The 20,078-nt window shown below is 43.3% G+C and overlaps 1 protein-coding gene across 17 annotated transcripts in view; it reads left to right on the forward strand.

Annotated features, from left to right (window-relative positions):
* Window positions 1–20,078, forward strand: part of PARN (poly(A)-specific ribonuclease) — a 179,435-nt gene that overhangs the window by 36,589 nt on the left and 122,768 nt on the right. For 13 of the 17 annotated variants that reach the window (XR_015154689.1, XM_086375670.1, XM_086375672.1 and 10 more), the window contains 5 exons: window positions 1,346–1,389; window positions 2,787–2,829; window positions 3,512–3,587; window positions 5,769–5,879; window positions 6,187–6,256. Coding sequence is in view for 15 of the 17 variants with exons in the window: in XM_086375670.1 (XP_086231796.1) it covers window positions 1,346–1,389; window positions 2,787–2,829; window positions 3,512–3,587; window positions 5,769–5,879; window positions 6,187–6,256 (344 nt within the window). In the remaining 2 variants the exon portion in view is untranslated. The remainder of the gene's footprint in view (window positions 1–1,345; window positions 1,390–2,786; window positions 2,830–3,511; window positions 3,588–5,768; window positions 5,880–6,186; window positions 6,257–20,078) is intronic. The other 4 variants (XM_086375680.1, XM_086375676.1, XM_086375677.1 and 1 more) reach the window with 2 other exon arrangements.

A 20,078-nucleotide genomic window follows, 5' to 3' on the forward strand; every position in this document is an offset into this window, starting at 1 on the left:
GCTTTATTACTAGGCCCGAGTATGTTCTGTAGCTTCTTTGTGTTCTGTCATTGTCAGAAGGAGAAAATGGTTTTCTTCCATCCACCTTTGGAAGAAGTGATGACAGGAAAGGAAAAAGCCTAATTAAAGTGATAGAACTTTTACATACACTGTTACCAAATGTATTTAAAAGTACACTAAAGAATCTATATTTTGGGGCAGGTTTTTAGGGGAAGAGTCTCTTCTTAAAAGTCTTGCTATTCATTCTTGCTACCTTTTAGAAGGCATTGGTCTAGAACCTTACTATATGCTGGCCCTGGAACTGGCCATAATTCTAATTTTCTTGCTTGTGAGGCTTTCTAATGGTACTGAGAGATTACAGTCTTTATTGTCTTTTTGTTTGACTTAGCACTGAAACTGCTTATTCATGTATTGTTCATTAATTTAACGATAGCCATTGAAAAAGCTGGTAAATACTTCAAGCTAGCTAAATACAGACTGTATTTACAGGCTTGAAAAGCTAATGGGAAATGGCAGTTTCCTGTGAAGCATGAATAACACTGAAGAGAACTGTAGTCACAGTGGGTCAGGAGTATGCGTAGGTAGTGCGGTGTGGCAATTATGTATATAAATAAGTTAATTCAAAATGAGAGCAATCTCATTCCAGCTCTAGACTTCCTGATCAAATAAACTTGGGAAATGAATTGCCTAATTTAGGCATTTGCTATTGGTGCCACTTAAGCAATTTTCTGAGTAGTTAAAGCAAGAATCATGTGTATTGGAAAGTCTGTGTTTTAATGGCCATTTTAACCAATATTTCAATGGTGTTTCCATTAAAAGTATGATCCAATTTACAGTATGTCCATTTCCTGCATGAACCACTTTATTTTATTTTTTAAAAAATTTTATTGAAGTATAGTTGATTTGTAGTGTTATGTTAATTTCTGCTGTGCCGCAAAGTGACTCAGTTATACATAAATATTCCTTTTCATATTCTTTTCCTTTATGCTTTATCACAAGATACTGTCAACCATTTTATTTAAATAATTCTAAATGTCTCACTTTACAATGAGTTGTGTAATAGAAGTATTAGTGATAGTTTTCTACATATAATAAAAACCTTTTTCCCCAAACTCTTATGTTTCAGCCATAAAATGCTCATATATATATTTTGCTTATGCAGAATTTGGCAATTCCAGTGAGGAATTGCCAAAATTTTTAGATATTAGTGAGAATTGGAAGTTTAGCTTCAAGGGCCTGTGTTGGTATCATGGTTTGAGAAGAGAACCATGGGACTTGAAATATTTGTTTTAAATATTGCAAATATACCAGTAAAATTATAACAGGTCACATTCTTATTTTTTAGGACTTAAATGAATTTAAGGAGATGACAACATGTGTTTTCCCCAGGTAAGCTTTCTTTGAGGATTTGCCTTTGGTTTAAAACAGCCATCAGGGCATCCATAATTACACATAGGTATAAGGCAATGGCACCCCATTCCAGTACTCTTGCTTGGAAAATCCCATGGATGGAGGAGCCTGTTGGGCTGCAATCCATGGGGTCGCTAAGAGCCAGACACGACTGAGTGACTTCACTTTCACTTTTCACTTTCATGCATTGGAGAAGGAAATGGCAACCCACTCCAGTGTTCTTGCCTGGAGAATCCCAGGGATGGGGGAGCCTGGTGGGCTGCTATCTATGGGGTCGCACAGAGTCGGACACGACTGAAGTGACTTAGCAGTAGCATACAGTAATTTATTAAAACCATTGGATCATGGTGACAATTCAGTTTGCATAAGCTGGAAAATGGCTTAATAGTTCCACCTTGCTGATGTTTGCTTTTACAAATGATGATTATGTTTGTTGTTAAAATTTAAAAATCAGAATTTGATCCAAGGGTGAAAATGGACAGCAGCTGCTTTTTTCTCATCCTGTCTCCCACTGTGTGAGGGACCTGGGAGGTCTGCTTGAGTTGGCGTTTGTCTCTCTTGTCTGTTGGGTGAACCTTGTCACAGTGAAGCATCCAGTTGAGGGTATTCAGTTGAATAATGAAGATGGTTGAATATATAGTTGGATATGTTGAGAGTATTGTGTCGTCGGTCAAAAACTGTCTGGCTAGAGAACTCCTTTTTTGCAACTTTGTCAGTGCCTTAGCCTGTTGGTATTGTCCATGGTTAGTGTGGTGTGTTCTGATAGATCCCACATCAGCCGCATGGAGCCCTCAGAGCAAGAGTCTACGTCTGAGGACCTGTCTGCAGAGGACTTGGAGCAGTTGCTCTTTCAGCCAGACTATTTCTGTCCAATTATCTGCAGTACTCATATTTATATGAGAGGAAATAGTATTTTTATACGAGTGTGTGTGTGTGTGTGTGTCTCTCTCTTTTTTCTATTATTGCAATCTCTGAAGCAGAGTAGTGAGAAATAACAGTTGTATGAGACTGCAAATGCAGTTTTTGACCCTTCAGGATATTATATTGTACAGATCTGGGTAGTGGTAGGAGATGATAAGAGCTTGGGAGCATCAGGCCTACCGCAGTGTCGGAACCACGTGCAAACACATGAGGATGACTTACCCCTGATGTCAGTGTAAGCCCGTGCCCTCTAGAACTTGTGCTCTGGGTGTGGGCTTCCCCACAGCCTCCTGATGAAGTGCCCGGATGAGGGGACCGTGTCCTCAGTCTGACGTAATGGAGATGCAGATGACTGATGTGCCTAACACCCCCATCCGCGGTTATTCATTGGAGTAAAGTACATTTTGAACGTTGCTATCCATTTTGTTTACCTTTTTAAAAAATTCTGTTTTTAGGCTCTTGGATACAAAATTGATGGCCAGCACACAACCTTTTAAGGTATTTTAAAAATCAGAACTATTGTTGATAAATTATAGTTTGAAATTTTCCTGATTGCTGCTAACAGCTTTAGAATTCTGGTCAGTTAATGTCACTTTCCAATACAACTTCCCCCCTACCCGCCTCTTGTTCTCTGAAAAAACAAAAAAGATAAAAAAGAAATTGAGGAAAGACTAGAAATAAATATGTCAAAATGTGAATAGCAGTTGTCTTTGGGTAGTGGAATTGTGGGAGTTTTTTCCTGCTGATTGTAAATTTTTAATGTTAAAACATATAATGAATTTTTGAATAGATTACAGATGCATACACTCATTCCTTTTCCTTATTTTACATATTTTGGATATATAGTCTAACCAAGAGAATTCAGGTAAAAATATAATCATTTGCTTCTTTCTGAAGTGAGTTTATATGGCTGAGTGAAATGAATGCCAGAACAGTATAGCTTTCTGGCCAAAGGTCTGTAGCTACTTAACACATCTGTAAAAACTTTTCATATGACTGTACTTCCCATATGGTGGAAATTAAACTTGTGGTTTCTCTCTCTTTTTGAGAAGAACGACTCCTGTGTTTCTTTAAAGAACACAAGGGGGCAGCACTAGATACTTTTTTTTTTTTTTTGGTCCTGATTCTTCGTGAATCTCTGAGATGATGACAGCTCCTCCCTGTGTTTCCTGGTTTGTAGGATATCATTAACAACACATCCCTTGCAGAATTGGAAAAGCGGTTAAAAGAGACACCTTTCAACCCTCCTAAAGTTGGTAAGAATATAAACGATCCCAGAAAGCTCCACACTCTAAATGATAATTATGGATATCTATTATAGAAGAAAGGTAAAACTGTTTTAGAAACTACATATGTTGTACATTTATAAGTTTTGGCTGAATTAACTTGCTCATACCCTTGGTTGAGTTGCTGTTTTCTGAATGAAGATGATCTTCTAATCCTACCTCTATTTTGCACGGGTAGGATTGGGTAGCCTGTTGGTTGAGAAGTTTAGCAATGGAATCTTCAGGGCTTTTTGTTTCTTAATGCTTGGAATTGTCCCAAACATTATGTGTCTTCCTTTTGGTTTAAGCAAAGACAAAAAGCTGGTGATTAATTGTGAGGGGTAGAGTGAAAATATACTTTTTGTCTCAGGAAAGCCCAAGAACTGGGTTTACAGATGAGGAAGGAGGGGGCTCCACCTCTGCCTCCTTCAGAGGTAGCTTAGGCACTGCACAGCAGTGGTGAGGAAAACCAGAGGAGGGAGGGACGTTTCTCAGGTGTGCAGATACTCGCACATCTGGCCATGGTCCCACCCCTGTGTTTGGTGAACCTTCAGGTGTTAGTTGCTTCCTTGGTTCCCCTTGGCCTCAGTCATGCTGCTGGTGTCATAATCAACATCCCACTAGCTGTAGCCTGCAAGCTTCCTGATAAATTGACGATGGGACTGATGGCTCAGAAACTGACAGTGGAAGGTACTAAAGCAGCCAAGATGACAGTCATTTGCTTTCCTTTCTGGAATAGTCCAAAAAAGGAATTAAGAAAGGGGTGGGGGGAGAAAACCTAGACCTTTCCTCTAACAATATAATGGACAGTATAATGGAAATAATTGATTTTGGAAATAAGTGTTTCAGCTGGTGGTAGAGTAGAGGCCATGACTTAGTTGGCTATCATATTAAAAGACTTTTATTTTAAGCTTAAAATCTAATATTTGATACTTACTGAGGTTAAAGAATTCTTGCTTAAAGAGCATTGTATTGATATAAAAACAATTATAGCTTTTTCATTGTTAATTTCCACTCATGCTTTTGATTCTGTTATAACCTTTTTGATACTCATTTACAAAATAGTTCTAGGAAAGAACTATTTATGAGTTACAGTTTTATCCCGTTATTTCCATATAATATTCCAGTAAGGAGAGTTTAGTCTAAAGCAGGTTCAGTAAAGCTCATTCTCTCAAAATCTGTGCATATCGCTGTGACCAGAGAGGCATGTCATAAAACGGTTTCTCCCATGAAGAGGTGCCATGTTGCAAGGGCAGCGTTACAGCAAATTCTGATCTGTTTTTGGACTTGTTTGTGCTTTCCATTTTTATATCTGTGAGCTCGGAGACATAGTGAAGGACACTGTTGACTTGAGCTGCCAACCTTGATGGGAGTCTTTGGCTTTTGGGGAGGGTGAGCTGGAGTATTGTCAGATAACAGTTACAGAGTGTTTACCACGTACCAAACATGGCATGAGAGCTTTACTTACTTGAGCTCATTTGATCCTCCAAAAGCCTAACGAGGGAGCTCTGATTGTCATCGCCCTGCTACCATGGTGGAGGCCCAGGGGGGGCAACGTGCTCAAGATCACATAGCAGCTAAGTGATGGAGCAAAGATTCAAACTCAGACAGTGGACGCCGGGGGCCATGCTCTTAGCCGTTGCTCTGAGGTCCCCAGCCTCCGGGGTCTAATGCCTGATGACCTGGGGTGGAGCTGATTTAATAATAATAGAAATAAAGTGCACAATAAACGTAATATGCCTGAATCATCCCCAGACCACCTCCGCCCCCGTGGAAAATTTGTCTTTCACGAAACTGGTCCCTGGTGCCAAAAAGATTGGGGACCACTGCTCTGAAATACCCCTTGCATCCCAGTCAGAGAAGGAGTCATGGTCACAGGAGTGAGTTATGCATGGTTGTAAATAGCATCCTACAGCATGCAGTTGGGAGGCGTGTGGCTGAGTCTTTGATAACGTAACCGAGACACTTCTCTAGTCTAGACCAAAGCCCTCATTTTCAGTGACTCTCTCATCTCAAGATCTTGTGTGGAGAGAATTAAGGAGATAGCTTTCTTTTTGCTTATTTAGGGTGTTTCTGCCGCACAGACATCTGGATTTGGCAGGGCAGCATGCTTACCAGTCTTCATAATTGGTGACGACCTTGGGAAGACTATGTTTTCTTTTTTCTCTTTAGAAAGTGCAGAAGGCTTTCCAAGTTATGACACGGCTTCTGAACAGCTCCACGAGGCAGGCTATGATGCTTATATCACAGGACTGTGTTTCATCTCCATGGCCAACTACCTAGGTACACACTGTACCTGTCTCTGTCAACACACATGGTCCAGAGGGGATCTTCCCTGTCTACCCTTTCCCTGGGATCCACTCACCCAGTAGGAAGTGGGAGGGTTTTGAGGGAGGAGGGGGAGGAGGTTGGGAGGGCGATGGGGAGTGCGCAGGAAGAACCATCAGCCGCTTACCTGGGGCTGTGGTGCTTGGTCCACGTGAACACTTATTTTACCCTTGCAGAACCATACTGTTGATTTCAGGGTATTTTTTTTCAGGCTTTGTTTTTCCTTGACTGTATGTGATATTCTGCTTCTTTTCTTCATTAGGTTCTTTTCTTAGTCCTCCAAAGAGTCATGTGTCTGCCAGATCAAAACTCATCGAACCTTTTTTTAACAAGTAAGTAATCAGAGTCCCAGTGCCCCAGCATCCTCTGCTGGTGGACGAGCCCAGTATCTGGGATGTCAGTGAGGGGTGACTGGGAGCTCTTGGCATTTTTAGATAAGACATTTCTCATCGCTGGTGACTCAGATGCTTTTTGAAAAATAGAAATTGACCTTTTAGAAAAGAATGTATTCAATATTTGCTAGAAAAAAAAGAAAGACAACATTATGAAAGGTAGCACATCTCTTTTAAGACAAAGGACGGGTGGCTTCAGAATTTAAATGACCCACGAGGGAGTCTCTGTGTATGTGTCTGTGTACACAGTCAGACCTAACTTAACCCCAACAGGCTTTACGAGTGAGATTATTCATGTGTGCATTATTACCTAATTAAATAATGTCCTTTCTGAGAAGATGTTGGTTACACAGATGACTTCTGAGATAACCTGTGGAGCAGTTTTGATGGTCATTGCATCCCGAGCCCTCATCTGAATGGATCCGGTGAAGTTGCACCTTCACCATCGGAGGAAGTCAGTGTGATTGCAGGGAAACGTCTACTTTCAGAGCATTTCCAAAGAATCTCTAGATTGTTACTTCAAAGTGAGGCTGGTGCTTTCTTGGCACAGTTGAGACTAAAGTTGTGAATGTGATCATCAAGCTGGCCACAGCATGGCTTTGTGCCAGGGCCCCAAGCCTTCATCTCTACCCCAGTGCTCTTCACAGGGCTGGTTCTGGGAGGTTTAGGTGAGCCAGATAGAAGTGGGAGCCCACATCACTCACCACTTCTGCGAGAGCCATTTCAGGGTCGGCTTGGTGACATCATTTCCTTACATGTGGCGTTTTACATTTCTATCAGTGCTCTCCTGAGTAAGAATGCTGTCTCCTCCAGAGTCTGTATAAATTCTGGTATCACAGTGCTTGTTCATAGGTGCCATGCTGCAGTCAGAAGTTAATTCCAAACATCTGGATTCCTATAGGCTTGGAATCTGTGTGTCTGAGTTAGTGAATTCTGTCATCCTGTGGCTTCTTCCTTTTTAAATCTTTGTTCTTTTCTGTGGAAGTTCAGAGGTAAATGTGTTTGACTTTTCAAAAACATTTTTCACGTCAAAAAAAAAAAAAAATCTTTCAAAGAGGACTGGGTAACAATGTAGTGTATATTGAAAATTAAGTTGAATTTTTCTGCATGGAAAATGAATTCTGCCACCATGGAAAATGAGTTCTTGCTATCTATCCAGTTCAAAATGGGATTTTCTAACCCCTTAACTCTACATTGGGGGAAGTGTTTATCTTTGTAAATCTTTGGACCTCTTATGGCATCAACCGTGGAACCTGTGAGTGACACTAAATGCATATGGATTGTGGCCTTTCTGGCATTTTTACGCATGTGATGTTAAGTTTGTCATTCAGCAGTATTTTGCAACTGGGGAGATGTTTACTGCCATTTAAATATTTAAAACAACAATCCTGCTTCTGCACTAAAATCAGCTCCGAATAAAGTCAGGTGATGGTTGCAAATGGGGGTGGATAGAGGCTGTCTCTTGTTTATCAGTCATCTGTGTGGCCAAAATGAAGAGCAGTCAAAGTAGGCTTTGGTTTCTAAGTTTAAGTGAAGTGAAAGTTGCTCAGTCGTGTCCAACTCTTTGTGACCCCATGGACTATAGAGTCCATGAAATTCTCCAGATCAGAATACTGGAGTGGGTAGGTGTTCCCTTCTCCAGGGGATCTTCCCAACCTAAGGATCGAACCCAGGTCTCCTGCGTTGCAGAAGGATTCTTTACCAGCTGAGCCACGAGGGAAGCCCTTTAAAAGTTTAAATAAGACTTTATATATTTCTAAATCAATTTAGTATTGCTAATTGTGTGCGAAGATATTACTCAGAAGAACTAGGCAGTAAACACATAACTTCACTTTTAAATGGGGCTGGTGTCCATTCAGATTATTTTTTTGCTAAAACCTAGATGCATACCAAAAATAGTTGAGGTTTAGGAATCCTCCTGTGATATTGCACTGAAAATTCTTGCCCAGTTTGATTTTTTTCTCTACTTTTCCCTATCTGTGAAGGAAGAATTGTTTCTTTGTCTTTGAAGGGAAAAAATATTCTAGCAGGATTTAAAGTGCAAAATAAGGACTATTTTTATTCTATATCGGACTAGTTTGGTTAAGTACAGCCGCCCATTCTGAACCCGTGAAGAAAATGGGAAAAGCGGTTGCTTGATGTTGTAAGTGGTGCATGTTCAGTTGCTCAGACGTGTCCAACTCTTGGTGGCCCCTTCGGCTGTAGCCCACCAGGCTTCTCTGTCTATAGGATTTCCCAGGCAAGAATACTAGAGTGGGGTTCCATTTTCTCCTCCAGTGGATCTTCCCGACCCAGGGGTCAAACACGCATCTCCTGCATCAGCATGTGCGTTCATTACCACTGCACCACCTGGGATTGACCTCATTCTTACTTAAATGCAGGTTTCATTTATGATACTAAACCTTGATTTTGTTACTTTTCTTCAAGATTGCTCTTGTAAAAAGACGTCCAACAATTGCTATCAGTATTATCTCAACCGGTTGATTTTAGAAGACTCTGAATTTTTCTGAGGGTTTATTTGTTTTTGTTGTTGTTCAGTCACTAAGTTGTGTTGGGCTGTTTGCAACCCCATGGAGCACAGCATGCCTGGCTTTCCTGTCCTTTGTTACGTCCCAGAGTTTGCTCAAACTTGTGTCCACTGAATCGGTGATGCCATCCAACCATTTCATCCTCTGTCACCCTCTTTTCCTCCTGCCCTCAGTCTTTCCCAGGATTAGTGTTTTCCAATGAGTCAGCTTTTTGCATCAAGTGACCAAAGTATTGGAGCTTCAGCTTTAGCTTCAGTCCTTCCAATGAGTATTCAGGGTTGATTTCCTTTAGGGTTGACTGGTTTGATCTCCTTACCATCCACGGGACTCTCAAGAGTCTTATCCAGCACCACAGTTTGAAAGCATCAATTCTTTGGCGCACAGCCTTCTTTTTGGCACCTGGCTTTTCTCAATGTAAGCTTAACCAAACACGCATAGCCTTAATACCAATTTGGGTGGACATGAGATGACTTACACGTGCAAATAATATTTTGCTCTGCTCTCACAAGATTTATGTTTAAAAAGTAAACCTTGAGTGAAGATAAACCCAGTATTTCTGCATTATTTTAAATTAGCATCTGACTGTGTTAGGTGTTTCTTTTGGGGAAGCTTTACCGAGTCCGCTATTGAGAAGATCCCAAGACAGTTGGTGCTTGAGCAGATTGCAGAAATGGAGTGTAGTACAGGGCACTTTCTAAGCCCAGTTTGTCCAGGGAAATGTCCCAGTAGGACTTTGCAAGGTACCACTTGTCTCTTTCCTATCCTGGGCACCTTGCATGTTTCTCCCTTCCTTTTTGGACTCAGAATGAAAGTCCTAATGTTGCTGAATGATGGAAATCGGGCTGAGACCACTGCTAATGACTGGCTGTGTGCAGCGTGCTCTTCCTCTGTGTTGTGGGCGCTCTGCACAGGAATTGGTTTGCCTTCTTTTATGACCTTGGTCAGTTTTCATCAATGCATAGAAAACCGGACTTAGAGAAGATCTTTTGGTCAAATCCTTTTAGGCCCGGAAGGAGCTAAAAATACTCTCTGCTTATTCTTTTTATTGCACGACAGAAAGCACATGATCAGACTTTAGTGTTATGTTTTATTAACAGCCATCTGTTTCTGCAAGACCCCTTGAGCTCTCTTGTATTAATAGATAACCTTTTATGAAGGGTTTTGGGGAAAGGTTATTTTCGATTTTCCTCAGTTCTTAGAAGGAGGAAGGAAATGAGCACGTATCTTATTTTGGCCAATCTCTAAGTAGTGGGATTAAAAAGGAAGAAGTGCCTGCACTTTACTATATAGGACAGCTGCGTCATGCTTGGCACAAGTGTTCTGAATTTTTTTAAAAGTCTCTATTGAATTTTGTTGTTTATGTTCTGGCTTCTTGGTGATGAGGCATGTGGGATCTTAGCCCCTGGACCAGGGATTGAACCCACACTGCCTGCATTGAAAGGCAGATTCTTAACCACTGGACCACCAAGGAAGTCCCACAGCGTTCTGAATTTCAACAGGAGTCTTCCTAGGATGACAGGGCCATGTGTTCCATCTAAGCTGAAGATAAGACAGTTCATTTCCTCCTCTGTGAAAACAGGACTGGAACTATCCCCCTCCCATGTAAGTTATAAAAGTCATATGAGATGCAAAAGGACTTTGATAGTTCTTCAGACTTAGTAGGTGGCCAGGGTCTATTATTTTCCTTTCCTGAAGTACAAGAGAATTTGACATGCTGGGGAATTCAAAACAGTCGATATCATAGCAGCATGAGTTTTTATGTTTTTAGTTTCATGATAGAGAAGAAAATGGATTGAAGTGCTGATTTAAAACTGGAGCAAATGTGAAACATCCACTTTCCCTGTACACCTTTTAGTGTTTGCTTAAGAAAAATCAGAGGAGAATGAAGTATGTCAGATTGGTACATAATAGAAGCAAGATTGCTTTGATTTGAAACATTTTAGAAAGTTTTGTTATGCAGATGAATCCAGCAATTTATGGAAGGTTGTGTAGGTACACAAAGCAGTGATAAGTGGCGAGTAGGAGGAATGATTATGGCCCCTGAGATAAAGCACACTCATGTCTTCTCCCTTTTCCTCCATGGAGAGCAATCATGTGCGGGCAGTAAGTTCTTTCTGCTAATATGCCTGTGCTTCACCTTTAACATCAGAGAGATTTTTTAAACTGAAGGGTTGTAGAAAAACAAAATACTTCAGATCTGTGCGGAACCTCCTTTCGCTGGTGCTGGACGTGAGCCACACTTATTGTCTCGGTTACCAACAGCCACGATTCATGTTGAACCATGTCGTTCACTGGGTGACCCACGGGTCCTAAAGAGCAGACCCTGCTTGTCTTTCATGAGAGCAGTACTTGTGCCCCTGCAGGGCAGCCCTCAGCTTACCTTCTCCTGTCCTGCCTGCCCCTTCTCATACAGAGGAGTAAAAGTTGCTGGAGCAACACGAAGGCAAGGCCAGTCTGTCCGTGTGTGCTCAGTCGCTCAGACAGAGTGTCCAACTCTTGTCACCCCATTGACTGTAGCCCACCAGGCTCCTCTGCCCATGGAAGTTTCCAGACAAGAATACTGGAGGAGGTTGTCAATTCCTCCTCCAGTGGATCTTCCTGACTCAGGGATCAAACCCAAATCTCTTGCATCTCCTGCTTTGGCAGGTGGATCTTTACTAATGTGCCACATGGGAAGCCTCCCAGCAATTGCTGTCAGGTTTTAGCATCTTGGGGGATGCAGCCAATATGTCTTTACTGAGATCCTGTTAAGCTTGGGTATCAATTAAGTCCATTGTGGTTCTTTTTTTAAAAAATAATTTAATTTGTTTATTTTTAGCTGTGCTGGGTCTTTGTTCCTGCTCCGGCTTTTTCTAGTTGTGCTGTGTGGGGACTACTCTAGTTGCAGTGCTCAGGCTTCTCATTGCAGTGGCTTCTCTTGTTGGGGAGCCTGGGCTCTAGGGTGCTCAGACTTAGTAGCTGTGGCCTGTGGGCTCAGTAGTTGGTGGTTCCCAGGCTCTCAAGCACAGGCTCAGTAGTTGTGATGCGTGGGTTCAGTTGCTCTGTGGCATGTGGGATCTTCCCAGATCAGGGATGAAACCCTCATCTCCTGCATTGGCAGGTGGATTCTTTACCACTGAGCCACCAGGAAGCCATTCCATTGTTTTAAGTGTTAGAGTAATTTCCCCAAGAGCTGTCCAGCTTTACAACATAAACGAGAGGTGCAACACAGTTTGTGCTGTTGGGAAGGCCTACCTGTGACTGTCACAGTGCTCAACATAATGGGTTTCCATATGCGTTTTACGTGTTAAAATCACTTGGTTAATTTCTCTGGTAGAACTGCTTCACTTCAGGGTACTGTGTAATAGAGAGCAGTTGTGGTCTCCGGGATCGGGTGCCTGGATTTGAATCCCAGCCCCGCCCCCTACACCTGGACTCGCTTGAGCAAGTTAAGCTCAGCTTCCTCATCTGTAGTTGAGAACGATGGTACCCACTGGATAGGGTTGCCATCAGAGTGACATGGGAGAATGTATGTAAAGTGCACAGTGCCTGACATGTCGTAGGCCTCAGTCAGCTTGGCACTGCTTTGCGGACATTTATACTTTGAAGATGTGCTTCTGTTGACCAAATGCTGGGAACAAATGGAGAGCTTTTTGTTTTTAAAGAAAATACCGTATAATCATATCGTTAGTACTGTAGGCCTCCTATAAGGTGGGCTTTGTATTCAGTTATGAGCCTTGATCAGAAAAAAGAGGGAGAGGAGGATAAAGCGTGCTTGTAACTCATTGGTGCTCAAGAAGATTTGCATGTACGTCTTTTTTGCTTTTTATTTCCCCCTTTGAGGCATATGGTCATATCTCAGTCTTTGGGCTGGGCAGCATTTCTAGTTGTAGGTTTTTACTGGGAGAGGAAAGTAAAGAAGTAGCATTTACTAAGTGACCTTTTGAAAGTGGTTTCTTTTTGTTTTTTTTACCAGCTTTATTGGGATATAAATTTGCATGCCATGCAATTCACCCATTTAAAGTGTACAATTCAGTGGTTTGGGGTATATGACATTATGCATTTTTTAAAAAATTATGGTAAACTATATGTAACATACAATTTGCCGTTTTAACGATTTTTAAGCGTATAATTCAGTGGCAGTAAGTACATCCACAGTGTTGCACAGCTGTCACCACTATCTGCTCCAGAACTTTTTCCTCACCCCAAACAAACTCTGTGGTCATTAGGCAGTAATTCCCCATCCCCCTGCTCCCCTCAGCCCCAGGTAAACCTCTCACCTGCTTTTCTGTCTACGAATTTGTCCTTTTGTGAGCTGTTTCTTCTTGAGCAACTCATTGCTCCAGTGAGATCTTAATCATTTGAAACAATACCCTGGGTTTCCCAAATCAGCGTCAGCTTGGTTTGATTGCCCCGAAAGTGAGCACCCTGGTTTTCATAAAGGTGAAAGACAAGGTGAGTCTCGAGCACATGAAAATAGCCTTGAGTGTGGGGCTTCTTAAGACTAGAAGCTAGTGCTTGTTTCTAAACCAGTTGTTGAGTTCTCCAGGCAAGGGGTGCTTGCCTCAAACTGATACTGCCTTATCTAATTTCTGCCTTGCAACCTTGTTTTCCCAAAGATTTATCCGACAAGCTGCTGCTATGGCTTTATCAGAAGGCCACTTTTGACGTGGGCATAGGCCACGCCACATACCTCTATGTGGTGTGCTAGCCCTGCGGGCCCCCAAGGGCTGTCTACATGTGGGCCTGTTCTAGCCTTGGATTGGCTCTGGTTACTTTAAAGTACATGTCTCTCTAGCTTAATAACTTGTTTATCATTACAATTTGTAGAGGTTAGAAAAGATCAGTCCCTGGGTATATGTTTAAGCAGCCTGCCTCCTTCTTAGCAGGATATCATCTTAGTTTCCTGTGATTCCTATTTGAATCTCCCCAAGCTTGACATTTATTCTTTGACAGTTCTGGAGGCCAGAAGTTTGAAATAAGGTATAGCTGTGGCTGTGCCCCTTCTGCAGCTCTGGGAAGGATCTGTTCCTTGCCTCTCTGGCGCCTGGCGATGCTGGCACTCCTTGGCTTGTCACCGTGTCACTCCGGTCTCTGCCTCCCCTCTGTGTGTATCCCGTCTCTCTCTTTCTTTTGTAAGGACAGTTGTGATGGTATTTAGGGTTCACTTGGATAGTTCGGGATATGTCCTCATGTAAGGTCCTTAACCTAATTTCTAGTTCCATCTGCTAAGATCCTTTTTTCAAAGAAGACAGCATTCAGAGGTTCTGGGAATTAGGATGTGGACCTATCTTTTTGGAGGCCCATTTATAGGCATGTTGGTAGCAAAGTCAGTATTCAATTTAGATAGTCCTTGCCTTGCTTTGGCCCTGGCTGTAAGCAAGTAGGTCATAGTTACTTCCAAGACTGTTTCACAGTTGATTTATATGAGTCAGAGGTTAGCAGGATACCCTAAGAAATTTAGAAGAGATGAAGTGAAGAGAAGTGAAGTCGCTTAGTCGTGTCCGACTCTTTGCAACTCCATGAGCTGTAGCCCGCCAGGCTCTTCTGTCCGTGGGATTTTTCAGGCAAGAATACTGGAGTGGGTTGCCATTTCCTTCTCCAGGGGATCTTCCTGACCCAGGGATCAAACCCAGGTCTCCTGCATTGCAGGCAGACTCCTTACCGGCTGAGCCACGAGGGAATTTAGACTAGCTGCCAAGTATCTTCTCCACTGAACATCTTCCATGGTACAGAGTATTTCACCCACAGTGACTATAATTTCTGACAGCATCCCTGCTGCTAAGTCACTTCAGTTATGTCCGACTCTGTGCGACCCCGTAGACGGCAGCCCAGCAGGCTTCCCCGACCCTGGGATTCTCCAGGCAAGAACGCTGGAGTGGGTTGCCATTTCCTTCTCCAATGCATGCAAGTGAAAAGTGAAAGTGAAGTCACTGAGTCGTGTCCAACTCTCAGTGACCCCATGGACTGCAGCCTATCAGGCTCCTCCGTCCATGGGATTTTCCAGGCAAGAGTACTGGAGTGGGGTGCCATTTCCTTCTCTGACAGCATCCCTGAGGAGGTAGGTAATAAGGTCTCTCATTTGCAAGCTGTGACCATCTGCTGCGGGCCCCAGAAACAGTCGAGTCTGGGATAACCCAGGTCTGTCCTCAGCTGGGGGTAGGATTCTTCCTCCAGAGCATCAGTCTCTAAAAGAGACAGCTTGACAGTTAGTAGGACGTTCTCTTAAGAGACAATGCTGCTGCTGCTGCTGCTGCTAAGTCACTTCGTCGTGTCCGACTCTGTGCAACCCCATAGACGGCAGCCCACCAGGCTCCCCCGTCCCTGGGATTCTCCAGGGAAGAACTCTGGAGTGGGTTGCCATTTCCTTCTCCAATGCATGCAAGTGAAAAGTGAAAGTGAAGTCGCTCAGTCATGTCCGACTCTTAGCGACCCCGTGGACTGCAGCCTACCAGGCTCCTCTGCCCATAGGATTTTCCAGGCAAGAGTACTGGAGTGGGGTGCCATTACCTTCTCCGAGACAATGCTGGTGTCACTGAAAGATTTCTTTCTCTGCGTGTTTGGCTTGAGCAGTGATGCTAAAAGATGTTGACTTGGACCACCGGATCACGTGCGACCAGTTTCCTCTGACATTTTACAGTCTGCTGTTTTATAGGTCCAGCAGACGTTGCCTTTGTACAATGTTTAGTTTAACACTTTTATTTGATGTAATTTGATATGGTTCATTTGATGGAGACTGTTTAAATGAGCTGCTGACTTTCTTTCCTTTTGCCTTTCTTCCCCGCACCCCGCTTGTTTCTTGCGTTACATCTCTGAGAAGGAAAATGAGTTGGCTTTGGGACAAATGTCGGGTAATGCTCTATTTGTCAAGACATCAAGTGACTGGACTGGAAATTGCACGTGCACCCCTCTCCCCCACCCCGAGTGAAATGAAAATAGCTGGTGCTGCAGTGACTCCTCTACCCAGTGGTTGCCCTCTCATTTTACACAAGAGCTTTAGTGAGCAAAATAAACGAGCTTATTTTGTGAGCAATGTCTGCATGCTTCCTACCCTGGATGATAAAATTAGTTTTTTATGGCGCATAAATATGTATAATGATGAGCCCTTGCATACACGGTTCTCATGAAGTACTTTTTACTGCTGTGCCCTGAAGGAAATACCAAGACCATTTGCAAGAACAGTAGAGCTGGCAGTCGTTAAAGGTTTCAGTTTTCCTCTGGAAGGCTTGGGACTTGGAGTTAGGTGCAAATTAATTCACCACTCAAATCGTGTTGAGATGAGATTGTACTCGCCATCTCCGTATTCCGGTCTGCAATGGCATAAGAGGAGTGCAGTTTTGCTTGGAAATCTGTTCTTTGAGGTAAAGCTTTTTAGGAAGAGACGTGTGGTCTTGAACAAATGCACATGTTTACTCTTTAAATGAAATACTGAGTTTCTAGGTGGAAGAATGAAAAGTTTGGGGGCTGGAGGGTTTTCCTTTTGCTCAGGCAGAACCAGAGTAAGCACTATCCTTTTTTATGAAGACAGGCTGTAACATCAGAAATCCTTCTAGATCATTCAGGCCTGTGTGTATGTGTACAGATCTGACCTTACAGAAAATAAAGCTCTTGTATTCAGATACCTCATTATCTCACTCACCCCTAAGATGCGCGGATTCACAGGGTTTTCCTGATGGTGATCATGGTGTGTGGGGTCGGGTGTGACCTCGAGGCCCGAGGCCTGGGTAGCAGCTGCTTCTGCACTGCAGACGTGGAAAGGTTGTCCTTTGACCTGTAGCAGCGTGGCTGCCTTCTCTGCTCCTTCATCCTGGTTGCCTTCCTCAGTCCACCCAAAGCTCTTCTCAGAAAGCAACCTCATTTCTTATATCTGGACTCTGCCCCATTGCACGAAGCTATAATTTAATTAGCCCTTAGAGCATTGCCAAAAAATACCAACAAAAGCCTATGTCTGAGATCTTACATCTCGAGTTCTTGCACTAGAGGTGATTCAGGACGCGCGTCCTCATTTGTCCCTTAGAGGCTCCTGCGGGGACTGAGGCTCACTGTTTCACGTGAGGCTGTGGGAGGAGCTCAGGTTAAAAGCCCGATGTGAGGGGGTACGGGCTTCCCAGGTGGCACCAGTGGCAAAGAACCCGCCCGCCTGCCAGTGCAGGAGAGGTACGAGACGTGGGTTCAGTCCCTGGGTCAGGAAGATCCCCCAGAGGAAGAAATGGCAAGTCGCTCCAATATTCTTGTCTGGAGAATTCCACAGACAGAGGAGCCTGGCGGGATTGCACAGTTGGACACGACTGAAGTGATTTAGCTCACATGCACGTGAGGGGGTACCTGGCAGAGAGAAGGTGAGGCCTTTAGTGTAAGACTAGTAATGGGGAAACTTTGGGTCTGAATCTGTCTCTGCTCCCATGATGGCCAAGAGTGAGCCACTGGAGCAGGAAAAAGCTGCTTCCTCGTTCCCTGTGTGATAGGACCTGGTGCCTGTCCCCCAGACACCAAAGGATCAGAGGAGGCTGAGTGTGCCGTAACAAACACTTATTTTAGTCAGGAACCTTGTCCTTTTAAAAAGTAATATATTCTTATCCTGATTGAAGCACAAATTACCCACTCTTAATTCCACCAGCCAAAATAAAACAAAACTGTCATTTGGTGTATTTCCTGCTAATGTGTTTTCTATCTGTATTTCATGTATTAATTGAGATTGTACTGTTATATAATTTGGTAACTTAAAAAAATTCAATAAAGGATTTTTCAAAAGACGTTAACACCAGTGGTTAGCAGCGTGGCGTTGCTGGTCTTCAGTGGCGGGTCTGGTGAGCATCGTGGTCCACTTACAACCTAACCCGTGTGTCTGGCCTTCTGTCAGCTGCACACCCATTGCCCTGTACTGGGTATTACTGGTTTTTTGCCAGTTGTCTTTTTTTTTTTCTTTTAAATGTATTTATTTGGCTTTGCTGGGTCTTCATTGCGGCATGCGGGATCCTTAGTTGAGGCATGTGAACTCCTGTGGGATCATGAGTTGCAGCATGTGGGATCTAGTTCCCTGACCAGGAATTGAACCCAGGGCCCCCCTGCACTGGGAGTGCGGAGTCTTAGACACTGGACTACCAGGGAAGTCCTGCCAGTTGCTTCTTTGAGTGGCCCCCAGTGCAGGTCATTGATCCACTGTCTGTTTCTGCCATCACTTAGCAGCAGTGGAAACCATGCTGCTGCAGGAGCAAAACGAAATATTTTCTTTCATTTCTGAATAGAGTTATTGGCTTTACATTGTAGACTTGGTCATGCGGAATTTTAATGAACCGTAATGATCTTTTTGGTTCCCAGAGGTTTGCGCCTCTGTGCAAAATATTCCTAAGTCACCTTCAGGACTTCCTGTCTGCATTTTTGAATGTCACCTTTGCCCTTTATGTTTTCTTGAGCACAGCTGCATAAAGCAGGTTAATACCAGCACTGTTTGCCATCCATTTTCACATTGGACAACTGCAGATGATTCAGATAAGCCACAGTCCAAGACAAGCTCTTGTGTCATCAAAGAATATCCTTGGACCTTAGTGTACCTCTTTTGAGCTGCTAAATGTGTCTTGTGCTTGCCAGAATCTGGGTCTGAAGCTTGTTGGTAAGGTCGGAGAATTTTGACAAATTTGGAGAGTCTGTGTGTGTGTGTGTGTACCAGCCTTGGGGGCCGTATTTGTGACTAAAGCTTGTGATGCCAGAGGGGCTGCTTTGTTGCCAAGTCATAGAAAGGGTTGGACTTTGGCCAGTGAGTTGCCAAGAGAGTAGTTTATGCCATCTTTTTTTTACTTTCTTCTTCAAAATGAGGAAAACAGTGGTCAGCAGTTGTTTCCCCCAGTTGACCTCCTGCAGAGGACTCAGCTGTTTGCCACAGTTGATCTCCTGGTTTCAGGGAATGGTGGAAGCCTATGTTATCACTGCCTGGATGTTGAGGTAGTCCTTGACGTTTGTTGTGGTAGTTTTGTGTTTCTCTTAAGTCAAAATAACTTACTGCAAACAAATCGTTGAGACTAATACCTTTTTGGAGAAGTTGACACAAGTCATTATTACCCAGCTGATCAGTGAATCACCATTTGTGGAAATTAACACAGTCTTAAACATACTTTTTTTGTGTGAACCCAGTGACTTTCAGTTCCCAGGTTCCGAGTCAGTAGGACTTAGGTGGGTAGGGCCCAGGAATTTGCATTCCTATCAAGATGCCTGTCTGGGGAAACACATTTTGATAAGTGCTCAAGGTTCTAGGCTTCTAAGAAGCCTTATGTCTGAAATGAAATTCTGCTATGACTACAAGCCTTCTAACATAGTCTAGGCCACAGTGTCATACCGCCATGGTCAGAAAAGAATGTCAGCAGACGACTTTCCATGAGTACCATGCAGCATACGGGCAGCTGAGCTGGGTGGCTGTTTTGGACACAAAGGCATTGTCCACAGCCTATTCTGTGTAGCTTGTTAAGAGGCTGAGCTGAAGTCACCCAGTCTGCTGAGTGAATGACCCCAGAGTATGGTGTGCTCCACCCTTGGATCTGTCTGGATGTTTGAAAGCCACGCTAAACAACATCGCCAGTGTCATCATAGAACATTAAAAAACTGACAGATGCCCAAAAGGGTAGACTTTATTTTATAGCATCTAGAATGTGAACATGAGTCATGTAGTGTACTGGGATAGAATCCCAATGTACGATTGGCCCTTGTATCAGATGGGAACTTTAATTTTAGTCTTTGACAGAATCATTGTCAGTCCTTCAGAGAATAAGTGCAAAAATAGTGTTTCATCAGGAAGCTTGCAGGAACGTGGCCAGGGCCCCACACAGTCTTGTGTGTCTCTACCAAATTATAGCCGCCCTGAATCTTCACTGAAATAAAAATAACATTTCCTGCAAGCGATGGTCCGAGTGTGTTTCCAATATCTACAGATGAAAAGCCTTCTGGGAGAGACTGTTCTTCAATACAATTCACAGGGAAGGAGCATCCTTTCATGTGCTTGTCAGTATTTCTGCTCGCCTAGTGCATTTCTCATACGTTAAAATGAAAACTGTTTGGTCAGATGAGCCAAACATGAGGTATTTTATCAGATCATCCCAGGGTGTCAGTGTAGGCCATCTGACAGCCAGTCAGTATGAGGCGTGCATGCAATGAAATGTTTTAATTTTCCCTCAAAAGGGCAGGCGGGGATGCTTCCAGAGCAGTGGCCTGCAAACCGTCTGGCCTAAAAGGAGAGGGAGGCCCTCGGCGAGTTGACTTTGGGTCTG

Source organism: Bos grunniens, chromosome 25 (assembly GCF_055505025.1).
Source record: "Bos grunniens cultivar Pamir isolate PY7600 chromosome 25, Bosgru_T2T1.0, whole genome shotgun sequence".
Classification (NCBI taxonomy): Eukaryota; Metazoa; Chordata; class Mammalia; order Artiodactyla; family Bovidae; genus Bos; species Bos grunniens.